The following is a 15,356-nucleotide window of genomic DNA, read 5'->3' as shown; positions in this document are numbered from 1 at the left end:
GAGATGGAAACAAATTGTTTCACAAGCCATGGAAGTCTGGCAGTCTGACATCTTGTGTTGTGCAGTTGGTTTCTTTGTAGTGTATTAATATGTGAGCTGTGTTTGAATGTTTTCCTGCAGCTGGATGTTCAGAGAGATATGCCTGCTCTCATGCCTCATGGGATTTGGTTTCATGCTGCAGCTTTTCTCTGAGTGCTAATAAATTTGCTCTCCTTTTGCTGGCTGCTGGTTTTCATGAAACTTACAGAAACTTCGTTCCTCTCGAGTTTTTGTTTCTCTGTCAAACTGGGAGAAAATTTGCCAATGGGTAAAAACAAGAAGTTGGTTGGGGGGTATGGAAAGACAGGCACACTGCAGGCAGGCAGTTTTCAGGCACATGAGAAGAGAAGCAAATGTTAATCTGGGCTGTGTGTGTTGCTGTTACTACTCTCCTGCTCATTTAAGTGGAGCTGTGCCCCCACACAGTTCTCAACATGAGGCTGCGGATGTGTGTGTAGCAGGACTCTGATCTGGAGATGAATGCATAAGCTTTAGTATCTTAGGAAAAAGGCTGAAAATAAAATCAGAACCATACCTGCTCTTTCTCCACACACAGTCAGGGAGAGTCGCAGGCACAGAGAAGAAAACCCCCTGACAGGAGAGTCAGTGGCACATGTACACTCCAGGAGGTTGACTTGTCCCTCTCAGCCATCCAGTGCTGGCATTTGCAGCTCTTTTGTTCCTGAGAGAGTGATACATATTTTATAGCCTATCTCCATAGCAGAGTAGCTGAGACTGCAAACAAACAAAACCTCCTTTCTCTGCCTGACAGAGCACTGAGGTGGAAACCGTCTGAGAGGAGGACTCCTCTAATAGCTATTCAGATGGCATTCTCTCTGCCTCTCCACACCTCTACTTCATATCCCTGGGATGAGCAAGTCTTATCACAATATTAAAGTCTGCTGGCTCTTTGTCAGATTCACAGGGATGGTCAGGGTCAGACCTAAGGAACAGGATTTTGTTAGCTCTTGGTGCACTGAATTATGACCAGGTTTGATAGAGAGAAGCTTCTCTGCCTGGGTGTGCCTCCTGAGCACTGCTCTGCCAAACTGTGGGACAACACTTGCAGCAACAGTTAAAACACATCATGGCCCATCAGGGGAGGGCAGTGGAATCAAGCAGGTATTTTTCTTTCCCAACTGTTTATAATAGAATTTGATTATGGGAGAATTTGCAGTTTCCCAATAAATTAATTACATTATAAACCTTACTTTTGCAAAGGGAATATGTAGAACTTGGTGCCGCTTCAGGGAAAGCCCATGTTTATTTGGTTATAGGAATATGACACGTTGCACTGGATCAAGTCTTTTTTCATGTTAACCAAGACTAGCAAAGCGATTCTTCCTTATGGCCAGTAGGAGCTGCTAGTTGTAAAACCCAGAAAGCTGAATTGGTGTAGACAAAGGTCCATTCAAGGCTGGATTCCCCCTTGAGTTCTATTGCTTTTCTCTGTGCAGCCTTTCTTCAGGTATTGACAGCAACTTGGTTTGCAGGATGGAAGGCAGGATAGAGGGGACAATGAAATGCTGTAAGATCAATGTATAGGCACATGTGGGACAAAATGCATGGACTGAGCTTTTTCAGGCTTTGTATATATAGCCAGAGTCCATTACACATTATAACAGTTTCTGTGCTACCAGTGATGTAATGAGGTGCAACAATTTGCTTTATGAAAGCATTGTTAATAACGTTTTTATGTATACGTGTGTGTATGTGTGTGTGTGATTAGAAGCAATCTGCAAATATGAACTTGAGGCTGAAGGCAGTAACAGCCTTCTTAGATGATAAGACTCCAGTGATGGCTTCAATGGAGCAACCCAGAGGAGAACCAGCTAGGCAGGATCAGTTGGCCATAAAAGGCCCAACCAAAGTTAAAGCAGACATTTGGGTTGTGACTCATGGAAAGGTTCTTTTGTATCACTGAGTCTTTTGTCATTTTGATAAAACTACAACCTTTTTTCCCCTCCAGTTCTTTAATAATGTGCTTTGAAGTGGATCCTATTCTGACCTGAGGAATGGGAGAAAACATGGTATCTAGTCTGCTTTTAGTGTCAAGCAACTGTAAGTACGTGGGCTAGTTCATCGGCAGTTAGAAGTCTTTGACTGCAAAGAGAAGTAATTAGTAAAGGAGAAGGGTTCAAGCTAAGGTTAAAGCTGAGCCAGAACAGTTCTGTTCCACCTGTGGGTCACATGTCTTCAGATGTTCAGGCTTGGGTCGCTAAAATTAGGCAGCCAACTTTTTTTTTTTTTTTTAATGTGAAAACTTGTTTTCAAATTAGGCAGTTTGGTGGTAGGAGTATAGCAGGTTTGAGTATCGAGTCATCCACTAGATGATTACAGAAGCTGAAATGGCTAATTGTAGGTGCCTGCTTTTGAAAAAAATGAACCATTACCTATGCAAGCTTTCAGGTTCTTCGTGTCTAGAATAGAGGTAATATTTCCCAGAATGGCCCTTGGGACTTTGTTAGTTTGAATGAATTAACATGAGACAAAAGCTTCAGATTCTTTGGATAGGAAAGTGCTATGGAAATACAGTATATTATTGTGATATCCTTTGAGACACTTCTGTGAAGCCAGTGGTGACTGTCATGATAATAAAGAAAGTCTTAGAGAAGCTAACGAAATAATGATCCTACTTCCTTTTTAGCTATTCTTTGAAAGGGCAAATGCAATGAGCGATAATGGTTTAATGAGAAAGAGTCATTAGGGCATCCAGCCTGCATCTTTAGAAGTGCAAAGCATTTTGGGAGATCTGAAAATGACTCTGAGAACAAAACCAAAGTAGCTCTGTCAGAATATTAAACTGTTATTTGTATTCTCTTTGAATGCTGATTGAAACCAATGATCTCTTTCCCTGGCTGGTGGCTGGTACATGTGTAGCCACGAATGTGGCTTGTTCAGAGCTTCAGTACTGTTGGAAAGGTGAGATCAAGGGAGTACCTTAGTGCTTGCCCTCTGTGTGTTACTCTCTGCTTAAAGCTTAGTGTTACTTGAGGATTCCTGACCTGCTGAATTTGCATGTATATGAGGACTCGTGTAGTGGAATTAATTGGCCTGGATTATTCAGTTTTATAATCAAGCTGCTTCAGTTTCAGGCTTGGCTGGAAAAGCTGCTAGGTTTTTTGTGTGGTATTGATACCTAGTGAGACAAGAGCTTCAGATTCTTTGGATGGTAAAGCGCTATGGAAATACAGTATATTACTGTAATATCCTTTGGGCTGACTCTATGAAACCCAGTAAGTATCAATACTATGCATTAGTACAAAAGAGTATTAAGTATAAATAGAGCTAAACTGGAACACAAGGAAGTTGTTTAAGGTTTGAAGCACCCCTGACTGCTGAGTGTTCAAAGGAGTAAGGTTGGTTCAACCCATTTAAGAAAAGAACCAGTTGCGCTTTTTTTTTTTTTTTTTTTTTTTTTTTTTTTCCCCACCTGATAGGGATTGTGTTTTCTCTGTCTGTCTGTATGATAAGAGCTGTGTAGTGTCAGGAACCAGGCTCTTCCCACTGTTTACGTGGGGCAAGTGGGCTTTTCACACAGGTTGTGACACCTCTCCTAAAGCAAGCTGGTGCTGACCACTCTTCAGATGTGGGATCCTGTACTAGGTTGCTGCTGATTTGTTCTGGTAGGAAAAATCTTGTCTATTAGGAAAAGGAGAGTATGAAAACAGCAGAGAAACAAGCAGGGCAAAGCAAGGTTTCAAACATGCCCACAAATGAGGAGGAGGAAGCTACAGAAAACCCTCTGTGACGAAGCAGCTCTTATCCTCAGTCACGAATGGGTAATGCCACCCCCAGATCATCTGCTCCTCTGGGTGGGATTTGCTAGTGTAGGGGCCTGAATCTGTCTCTGTAACTTTGAAAAATTAAATGCCTGGCACAAAGTAGGATGGGGGTGACTGAGGATTCAAGATGCCAGTTTAGGTACATTTTTATCTAGACTTGAGTTCAGCTGTTACAATTCTGAGCCACATTTGGATCCCCATCTCCAAGGCAAAAATCAGCCTACTTAAATAAAGCTGTTGTTGATGACTTTAATTTGGATTTTTCTGTTGAATTTGTCTGAAAAGTGAATTTGTGCTAAGTGTGCTGCTGAGATTGGAGTCCTCTCATGTAAATATCATTTGCAATCCAACACTGGCACATGAGAGCAGAGCCTGCCCCCAAAGTCCTCCTTCACAGGTGCACCACAGCTCCCCAGGCACATAGGATTAATTGATGTAGAGACAGACCCTGCCCCAAAAGACTCAATTTTTCTTCTCTTTTCTGCTGGCCACCCTGAATGAAACACAAAAGCTAGAGTTTTAAGGATAATAGTGCTCAAGCTGTAACTTTGAGCATCTGTTCACACAGTCATTTCCTTCCCCTGAACTCTAATAACCACATAAACTCTTTTTGTCTCCTCTCTTCTCCAGGTCAACAGACTATGGCACTACCTATGAAAAGCTAAATGACAAAGTAGGCCTGAAGACTGTGCTGAGCTACCTTTACGTCAGTCCCACTAACAAGAGGAAGGTAAGGGAGAGCCATTGAGCTGGTAGCTATAGAAACAAAATTACAACATTCTGTTCATTCTGAGAGGAATTATGATCCTAAAGTGAAATCTGTTGGTAATTCACAGTAGCTTGATTTTGCCATGTAAGTTGCACTAGTGCAATTCCCTGGAATTCAGTAGAATTATGCCTGGTTTTGTGATATGGATGGAGTCCTTAATCTCCTGCTGAATGTGTTAGAGAAATAAAAGGATTGCTTGTATTTGCTTCTGACTGTTACACCTTTAAAGAAGCTGAACTCACACATATGTTTCTGGGACTCTTGCTTACACTGGCTTTGGCTAATACACTTTTCCCTGCCTTCTCTGTCTCCTTATTATTAGAAATACTGAGTAAAAGATATTTATTTCTGCATTTGACTCTTTTCCCCTTTATGCTTTCCCTAGCTAGAAGTTGGAGGTAAAGATGTAAATGACATTTTCATTGGTTACATCATTTAAGGGGGCTGGAAGCAGAATATGCCTGCGAGAGTGGGTGGGAGACCTAAGATTTGATTTGAATGTGTAGGAGAGAAGATGAGGTCACAGCTTTCAAACCCCCTGCTCGTGCTTCCCACGTGATGCAATTAGGGCTGCAGCTGGCTCACAAAGCGCAGGCCAGGAGTTATTCCTCAGTGCCTTTTTGGTTTAAAATTACTGCCTGTGTTGATTCAAGGGAGGCAGTGGGACAAAGACGCTTTCAGCTACCCACAGAAATCAATGTGGGAGGACTGCAGCACATCGCTAATTGCTGGCAGTGGAGTTGTGTTTGGATGGAGTGCAGCCCATTTGGCTTGATCACTTCCAAGCCGCCCATCTCCTGTCTCCAGTAGGTTTCCAAACTAGTATTTTGCTACCTGTACTGTTCTTATTACTATTACTGTGTTTTTGATCACTGGTCAGTCTACAGAGGTTTCAGGATTGATGTTTATTTCGATGTATGCAACCTCAAGGCAGTCATAGCTTTGATTACCGTTGGTAACAATGTATGTATGATTGAATGTATAGAGGAGAGGAAGAATGGAGTGGGCAAGACCCAGGTTCTATTTTTTCTGAGGTAGAAGTCAAGTTGTAATGACATCTACCTGACTTCGTTTTTCTGAGCAAAATGGAATGAAGATGTTTTGTAATGAGCTCTCCTGGCCTTTGCACCCCTCCCATACCCAATATGGTAGGCACTGAAGAGTTAATTCTCCTTCATTCTGTTTCCAAAGCAACTCTGCCCACCTAAAATCAGAGGCAATATGCTCAGTTACAAATCCTATGCCACTGGTGTAAAGTTTCCCTCACAAATTGGAGTACTAGGATATATGATTATCTTCTAGCAATTTCTCAAGATATCGAGCTGTACAGGTTAGCAGTCTTTTCTCTCCTCTTTTCTTTTTAATAACACCTACATTTCATTGTGTAGTGGCGTGCAGACTTATCTTTACCTGCTGTTTTCTTATTTCAGCTAATATTTTTTTTTTTTAATTTTTTTTTTGGTCTTATGTCTTAAGGAAATGATTTCTGGACCTATCTGTCTGTCTTCCTTCTTCTCCCTTCTGAAAAATCTTTTGAAATGGAGAGACAACCTGTAAGGAAAACCCATAGGAAACCAGCTTCAGTGCTGGCTGATGTGGGAACAACTTGTTTTCATTCTTTCTACCTCTGCTAAATATATGGGCACTGTTAATGTGCATGGTTAAACATCTGGTTTGTCTGAACCCGTAGCTGACTCTGATTGTCAAAGCAATTCTAAACATCCATGCAGCATTTGAAAAATGCCTGGAGAAGGTGTCACTGGATTGGAGCATCTGGGATTTGTTAAATTCAATATGAGGTTTATTGTCTACCCAGCCCATACAGATTCATGAGTTTGTACACTGCAAAAAATGCACTTGGGTTGTAATATTCTCCAAGTCTCTCAGGTGAATAGTATTACAGAGGCCTGCAGAGTAAGCGTCATGGTTTTGCTGAGCTCCTGAGGACACTTGTCCATGAATCACAAAGCAGTAAGTGAGGTGAATCAGTTGCACACCAGTAGAGAAAGTCCAGATCCCTTGTGTTTCACCTGGAACAGCACAAGTGTTGGCTACTTAAACACAATGCAGTGATCTCTTGTGAGCCTCAAAAATAGGTCTTTGAGGCAATAAACAGGGGGAGATATACCAAAAGTAACACATCTGTATAGGGCCTGTGCACACACAGTGAATTGTGCAGACCCTTTCCAGGCAAGATATGTTCTCCTGAGGCATTAGCTCCCAGGTACTGATTGAGCCCTGCATGCCTTGCAGCTCCTGTTGATTTTTGATGGGTTTGCACGTTGTTGCTAGCCCTGTCTGCTCATTAGTGCTTAGAGGATTAGCAGTTACTTGGAAGAGGGGAAAAGCTTTCCATACATTCATTCCTAATTGATTTACTAGTGAGAAGGATAATTACCTCTTAGCTATCCTGTAGAACTACATTGGGAATTACCTGTCAAATTTCTTTGAAGACCCAAAATGCCTCTCTTCAGCTGTTAAATAGGAATTATGCATTCAACCAAATGCCAGTTATATAAACATCATTTACCAGAACTGTGGCATAACCCTGGGCTCAATTATGAGACAAGAGGATTTAAACTCTGGCTTTTTCCTTTCTTCTTTTAAAAGAAAAGCTTTTTGTTTCTAATTTATTTTTTGAAATTTTTTGGTGGGAATATTGTAAGTTTTTTGGCAGCTTCTGCTGTATTTCTCTGCTCAGTGCTGTGCTAGGTCATGGTGGAACACTGATTTCTCAATACCAACATCTCTGCTTATTGCAATATGAGGGCTCAGATGAGGCCAGAGTTGAAATGCAGAAGTTGAGCAGTTGGGTGGGGCATGGCTATAACCCATGATCTGGGAGTCTGTGCCATTTCCTTTCTTTCTTGGTCTCAAGAAAAACACATCTGATGCATGCCTTACCCTCCCGGATTATGGCACTTCAGCACCCTTACAAAGTGGATTCCTTTCTGGAAAAAAAAATGAGTTTAATGTAGGAATGATTTGATGAAATTCTAGAAGATGCGCTATGTATGGAGGTCAGACCTAATGGCTCGTTAGGCCTTAATGTATTTAATTCTCTTTGAGTTTTAATCTGTTCCCAACAAAGTTAATGTCTGAGCATCTGCCATGTAGCATTGATGGCAAAAGAAAGTCCCCAGTTAGCTTCATGTATCATTAGCCTCCTCTTTTAAGCCAAAAACTTGTGTTTCAGTTTGGGTTATATATTTAGTAAATTTCATGTTCTCTTTAGACTCTTCTAAACTGGTCCCGTGTGTGTCTCCCATCCCTAACTGGAGAGCGCCAGTAGGATATTGAAAATTACTCCTGTCTATATTTGGTGCCCTGCAGAGTATTGAAATGTCTTTCCTGACACAGAAGGCTGGAAAATGCTGGAGGAGCCTGGAAGCAGCTGGTCCCTCAGTCCTGCCCTTTGCTCCTCAGTGAAACACATCAGTCACTAGTGTTTATCGGTGGGCAGAATCACTGTGGAGAGATCATGTCTTTGTGCCCGAAGAAGAGAGAGGCAGCTGAGAGGGGAAGAGATGAAGAAACACAATTGCTGTAGTTATCATGGTGATAAATCCAGGACAGCCTCAGATCTTCCTGGGTACCTCTTGGCTGTGCTGGTGTTTGTCACTTGGAGGCCAGATTTAGTCTATAAGCGTTCCTTGGTTTTACACATTGTTACTGAGAGGTATCAACCCCAAGGCACAGAGCTGTGTAGCCAATATTGAGCTGAGGTGGCTTTGGTTGTGTCCCCATGTGATGCTGGGCAGAGTTATGGCTGGGGCTCAGACCGTCTGCTCCCAGCTGTTACCCCAACCTGCTGATGGCTGGTTTTGGAGCTGAGATAGCAGGTGTCCATTTCCAAGAAATCACAAGAAGTTATTTGAAAAAACACACTTTTCTATTGTGTAATTTGAGGTTTGCAGTTATAATTAAATCAATATAACAGCATGCAGATACTAAAGGAAGTTGCTGAGAATACTTCTTTCCAGCTATGATTCCTCTTGTGTCTCAAGTATCACTGCTAGTGATCAGGGCCAGCTTGGTGATTTGAGAACACCATGGAGTGCCAACATCAGGAAACAGTCAAGCAGGGTGCAGCCTACTGTGAATCTGTAGCCTCTGTCTGCACCAGAGCTGAAACGCTTCCTGTAGTGAGCCAAGACTACTTCATCTTCCCGTGGAGCAGTTGTAATGCAAATTCCCTTCTCCTAAGAACTAACAAACTTAGTGTTTCACAACACTTTGCAACTGTGTGTACAGCCTCTGCTGCTGGGAGCTGAAACTGCCAGACTTGCTTCTGCTCTCCTGCAGGTGCTAGGGCTGTTTCTTCTTTCACTTGCACACTAGGGATGTGTATTTGGATCAGGAAAATCTACACTGAGTTCTCATTATTACTGTGAATTCCAGGTGATTATTAGACCTTGCAGTCAGACAACTCTGGAGTCCTGGGGGCTATGGCTTCCTTAAGAGTTACTGTTTTGAGCCTTGGTGAGAAGCCAAGTGCCTGCAGTTTTGACACTTCTGCCACCATGAAGATGCTCTAATAGGCAGAGTGTATTCCAGGGCACATCTTACCCTTCAGTGCATCTGCCCACCTGGTTGTTTGCCTGAGAGACTGCATGAAAAGCATCTGCTTTGCCTGGTTGGCACGTAGGTTGCAACAAGCCTGATAATTCTGTAGTGAACTTCAGAAAGGAGAAACTTTTGTATTTTTTTATCAGCACCTCTTCCTCACAGTGAATGGGATTTAAGGGCAGATGGTTAAGTACTCTGAAAAGCTGAGACTTGTAAAATGCGTAGCTTTGGGTTTTCTACCCTATAGTCTCTTGCCTGTGTTTAGGGATATGACAAAAGGCTGCCTGCTCTCTGCTGGGCAGAAATCTCAGTTCCCTGCTGACCTTTAATTTAATGCTCTGTTTTGGGCATTAGTTACATTTTACTAGAGACAGATTTTCACAGCAGTCTGGGTATTAGAATTGTTTATTTCTTCCAAAGCACTAAGGGGAAAAAAGTCTCTTCTATTTTAATAAGAACATTTCTCTTGACTGTTTAAATTCCAATTTTCTTTCTATCCCATTTTTTTTTTCCTTTTTGGTTGATGAAAACTTTCTGTTAGAAAATTAGATAATTTAAAAAAAAAAAAAACCAAAACTTTGTGATTCTTTGACTAATGCCTGCACTTCAAAATGGTACTGTTTGGCACTGAAGTGCTGTGTGTCCCTATTTTCTAGCATGACTTAGTCTACTGGGTAGATCCCCTATCCCAAGAACACTTGCTTTCTTCTTGGTTGTCAATAACAGAATTCATTTTAGAACTGATACCTCACAGAGGGATGCATATTCCTTCCAAAGGGTGCAGAAAGAAGATGAGAACACAAGTCCCATATATCTGAAGCACTGTTCCTTTTGGGTACTGAAGTGCCATTTTGAATCTCAAGGAATTGTTGGTGAACCATAGATTTCATGAGTTACTTTTTCCATGAAATGTTCTATGAAAAGTACATATTCTTGGTGAATGTGCTGTTTAGTTGAAAACCCAGTTTTCACTTTGAAACTTTTCTCTCTACCCTTGGGATTCCTGTGGAGGTTGAGCGGATGGAGTTAAAAAGCACTTAAAAGAAAAAGACGAGAGGAAAAAGGAAGAGAATGACAACTCTGACAAAACCAAAACAGAAAGCACTTGCCTGTCTATAGTATTGCTCAGATGAGATTTGGATAAACGGAAGGTCCTGATTGCATTTAAGAACTGGGGTGACAGTTCTGATGTCTTAGAAATACTTTCCTTCATGAATTTGCTTTGCAATTCAATTGGATGCAGTCGTCTTTAGCTTTTCTCCTGCGCTGTTACCATTGTTGTTGTAGATGATAACTTGAAGAATTAAAAGGTCTGTAGCCTATGCTGACTCTCTGCACAGAAATATCATCCAGGTGCAGTGACTGAAATGAGAATTCCCCCCCATTTTTTCCCTTATACCAGAACTGAAGCATTAGAGATTTTATTTATAGATAAACCTTCTAGCTAAGGGATTTGAACAGTAGTTGCAAACAACATAAAGCAGAAATAATGTTACGGTGCTCAGTTAAAGAGCTTTGAGAAAATGGTTTTGCAGACTAGTTTCCCAATTGTCTCAGAGTCTAGAAGGAGGGGCAGTCCAAATCACTGAAGCTATAACAACCAAAGGCATGCTGCACCTCTCAATCCTAGTCATGCCTCTGAGCTTGGCCTATCGGAATGAGAAATGTTTAGAGGTATGTGGAGAGTCAGAAGTTCTGAAAGCTAGATCTTATTAGATTGTTTGTTTCTGTGCAGTTTCTTTGGGATGAAGCACAGCAACTGTTTATGGGCTGGCAGAGAGCAATGCTGCGTTGCAGTTCAGGTTAATGAAGGAAGAAGTTAATTGTGACTGTAATATTGAAATCGCAAGGGACTGCATCTACCTGACTGGAAACCAGCTAGCACACTGGGAGAGATGCTTCTTCTTACAGAAGCTGGTAATCCTAAATGAGCGCAAGTCACTTTGACCTCCTCTTATTTTCTTCCTGCTCACTTGGAGAGTAACTGAGAGCAAGCCCTGTGATTGGCGCCTCGGGGCAGAACCATGGTCCAAACTCATTTTGCTTTTGCCTTAATTTTTTAGTTCATTTGATCCCAAAGGGAATTCCACAGCATTTTGTTTTCTCCTTACTCATCAAATGTGTGATAGCCTGATGAGGCAGAGGTTCCAGCATGCACCTGATGCTTGCTAACACAGCCTGAACTGAGCTGCCATCCTTTGCCACAGCTCCCATTAGTCATCTGCTGCTTTTTCTTAAGATTGCATCCCAAACTATCGGTGAGGAACTGAGCTCTGGTGTATGCTAAAGCCATTTGGCAGAAGGAAGGTTTCTTTGGACACTTTTTCCATATTATGCTGACACTGTGATAAACAACATGTGCTGCAAACCGGCATTTGTTGATGTGATCTCAGAGAATGTATTTATAACAAAAAGGCAATGGGGCTGAGTTAGAGCCACAGAACAGGAGTGATAGAACTAGTTGTTTCAACTCTCTTTTATCCCTAATCTTTCCCTTCAGCCCAGTGAAATACAGTTACTAAATAGCTTTTGGTTTTGCAGCTGCCATTAACAGGGCCTAAATTACCTGAGCTGCAAATGCAGTTTCAATCATCTCTTCGTGCACACCTTCTCTGGACCTGTTGAGCTGCATATGATGTTCTTGTGCTTCTCAGCACTCCAAAAACCCTGCCACCCCGTCTAGAGTCTATGTGGGCAGAACGTGCCTGCTGCTGAACAGGAGAGGCTGTAGCTCTAAAACACAGCATTTGTCTGCTCTGATTATATCAGTGGATCATGCAAACGTAACTATAATCTGGTTAACATCTCAGTGTATTCTGTCTCATAAATATACTTCAGGTACAGTTACTGTCAGTCTCTGGAACTGACAATTTAAATAGAGGAATAAAATGTGAATGGAGAAGTAGTATTTTTCTTCACTTACTTGAGGAGTCAAAATATGATTTCCTCAAGGTCACCCACAACATCCATGGCAGAGTCAGAGGGTATGTGATATGACATGTTTCATCTACAAGGTGCAGTCTTGTGAGCTGTTGTGTGTGGAATACTCTACTTTTCCAATTAATTAAGCTTGAATTTGTCATCTGAGAAAAGAGAGAGTTTTTGTAAATGTTTGCAGAACCATGACCTCAAACTGTGTAAAAGAAATATCTTGAGTTACAGATGTGTTGTAACACTTAGAGAAGAGGTCTTTAGGAATTTCTCCCTTAAAAGGGATTTTTATTGTCTCTCTCGAATTCAGGAAAGTCATGTTTTCAGAGTAGGTTTCTCTGACCTTTCCTATGTAAGAAACAGTTTTCTGATGCTGGGTGACTTAGTTTTATTAGTGTTTTAAACATGGTTCAAGATCCATGAATGAAAGATGTTGAGCTGTAAAGGCAAAATATGAGTGTTACTAGAATACTCTCAAAATATAGGGTCTTTTTCAGTATGCCCAAATAGGTTTGGTTTAGATTTTTTTTTTTAAATTATTTATTATTATTATTACTGAATTTGGGGATTGTGCCTCCTTGTGGATCTTTGTAGTCAAGAGGCTCCTGTGAGAGTGTGCTCAGCCCTACTGCAGCCTGGGACAGTGAAGCCTGGCATGTTGGATGCCCCACTGAGACTGACCTGACCTGAAGGCTCCTGTACTTGAAGAAAGAACAAACTCTAGCCGTTTGTTTGCAGGTTTTAATTTTAGTACTTCTGACTTGAAATAAACCATAGAGATAAATGGAGGTTGCATAACATCTGTGGTCTGCGATATGACAATTTGTCAGTACAGACAGCACAGAATAGGGACCCAAGCTTAGGAGAGATCCCCAATGGAAGATTTTCCTTTAAACAGGGACAATTGGATCGTTGTACTCCAGGGAAGGCTGTCCCTTGGTATGCATGAGCATTAAGACTGTATATTCCTGGGGCTTTTTCAGCTAATCCTCTGAAAAAGCAGATGCATTAAGAAACAAACCAAAAAAACCCCCAAGCCCCGCTGAACCTCACCCACTGCTCATAAGCTATTTCTAAAAATAAACATAATTGAGATAATAAACGAAATGCTGACATATGGCATTATTTAATGGGGGTGGAGGGGAGAGGGTTAGAAGAGAGATGGCTATCTGTTTCTGTTTATACCTATCTTAAATATACTGCATTAAAAACCATAATTTCAGTTCATGAAAAAAAAAATGTTCATATATTATAAAACTCCACAATTAGGTTGCCTGTGTGTGCCTTTATGCATCTGCATCTCATGTCTTTGTACTTATGCATTCCAAGAGCTGTTACTTGCATTTTTCATAGGTTTCTGAACTCATTTAATATGCGTTTGGTTAGTGCTGAGGTAAGTATTTAAAGCAAATGGAAACATTATACAGAATTTAATTAATAAAGATAAGAAATAAAATGAGGCTAAGTTGGCTTTATAAAAAAAGTTTTGTTAAATAAATGTTATTTTAGCCTTCACAGATATTGCAAGTATGGTTGATAAAAGTAAGCATGTAGACACAAGATGTATAATAAGAAAAAAGCAGATACCTGCTATGTCATTTATTCACCAAGGGCTGGAACTGTGATCCTGAAATCCCAGCTTAGATGCTTCCTGGGGCATTGGGAAAAAAAATGTCCAATTGAATGAAAGCAGGCATAGATTTCAGGAAAAGGCAAACCAGAATTCAAACCCTTTGGACTTATTTACTGTGCCTAATTCCTTGAGGTTGCTTTGTGTGAAAGAGCTGAGTGGGTGAGCAATGTTTGTTTGGCATGGTTTGTGAATAGTAAATGTAAGTGTCTACCACTTTAATCATACAATTCTTAGCCCCATTATTTAAAAAAAAAAAACCAAAACTAAAATTGGTTGAGGAGGCTATCACTGAACTTCATTGTCTACTGGAATGGCTGGAGATTCAAATTGTGAGGTGGAAAAGTGGCAGAAACCTAAGCCAATAATGTCAGCTTTGTTTTTATAGGACTTGCAAATAATGTTTGGAGAAAAAAGATCAGTGATCAGGTAAGAGTCAGCTTGGCAGGATACTGGTGCATGTCTGAGAGAGCTGCCTTGTCTGGCTTCCTAAAAGTCAGTCAATCTCTCCTGTTTCTTTCTCTGCCTGCTTCACCTTGCATTGCTAGTCAGGGCCCTACGGAACCTTAGGGATGGTACAAGGTCATAAAGAGAAGAGATGGGGTAAAACTGGAAAGGTCACATCCGCATTTAGATGTAGACTTCTCAGAGTTGGCTGTTAGTATTTAATAAAGAGGTAGTTTGCTCCAATTTAGCCAGCAAGTGTTAAAGGACAGATCAGAAGTTGTAATATCTACTAAAATAAAGCTGCAATTTTGTCACTTAGCTTGGCCATTGCTTTTATGAGGTGGGCAGAATGGTCCTGTGTGAGCTTTCGGAGTGCTCTGCTGCAGTTACATGGAAAAAGAGGGGCTTGTCAGGACGCATCACCTTGTAAGGGACTGCCTGTCCTTAACACCCAGCCTGTCAGTGGGGCCGACACAGATGCAGATCCTGATGTAGAGCAGGTTTATGAGACTTCCTTCCTTTCTCCATCCTCCCTAATTCTCTATGAAACACTGCCATCTCCTTTACTGTTGCAGCTCCAATAATATATTAATTTATGAAGTATGAAAAATGAGGTAGTTTTGAATTAACAAGGAGGGGAATGGTGCTTCACAGACAGCAGGATAATCAATCAGTAATAATGAGTCAGCATGTCCTGTTATTAAAAAGGAAGAAAAATAATGGAATGGGTGGGGAGCAGCCCTTGGGAAAGGGGTAGGTGGGTCATTTTGAAGACTGACCTTGATCTCTAGTGATAAGAACTGGTTCACTAGGACACAGTTATTTTTCTTTGGGGAAAATCCTCTCCCCACCAACCGCAACCCCCAAACCCACTAATCTGTGACAAAATGTCTTTTTATTTCATTCTTTTCTAAAGTGAAGAATAGAGAAATTCAGCATTACTTATTTAGTGAATTCTCATTTTTAATATAATAGATTAGCAGAGTCTGCAGGTTACATGCTGGATACTGTGTCAGTTTCTGCCATGTATACACATCTGCCTCTTATAGTGTAAATGCAATAACTCTGATTTCAGCTCTGATATGGTCAATTCTGTGTAAAATGGTTTATCTGGAGCAGCACTGTGAATCCTGGAAGCCCCTGAATGGCTGTGTTAGAAGCAGTTTTTCTTCGGCATGGAGCTTGG

General features: G+C 41.1%; 1 protein-coding gene across 1 annotated transcript in view; it reads left to right on the top strand.

Moving 5' to 3' along the window:
* SORCS3 (sortilin related VPS10 domain containing receptor 3) overlaps window positions 1–15,356 on the top strand; it is a 307,228-nt gene that overhangs the window by 144,624 nt on the left and 147,248 nt on the right. Inside the window, exon 3 of the mRNA XM_042791658.1 lies at window positions 4,455–4,554. Coding sequence (XP_042647592.1) covers window positions 4,455–4,554 — 100 coding nt within the window. The remainder of the gene's footprint in view (window positions 1–4,454; window positions 4,555–15,356) is intronic.

Source organism: Tyto alba, unplaced genomic scaffold (assembly GCF_018691265.1).
Source record: "Tyto alba isolate M040663 unplaced genomic scaffold, T.alba_DEE_v4.0 Super-Scaffold_1, whole genome shotgun sequence".
NCBI lineage: Eukaryota > Metazoa > Chordata > Aves > Strigiformes > Tytonidae > Tyto > Tyto alba.
Note: the sequence above shows the minus strand (reverse complement) of the source record. Positions and strands in the feature narration are given on the sequence as shown.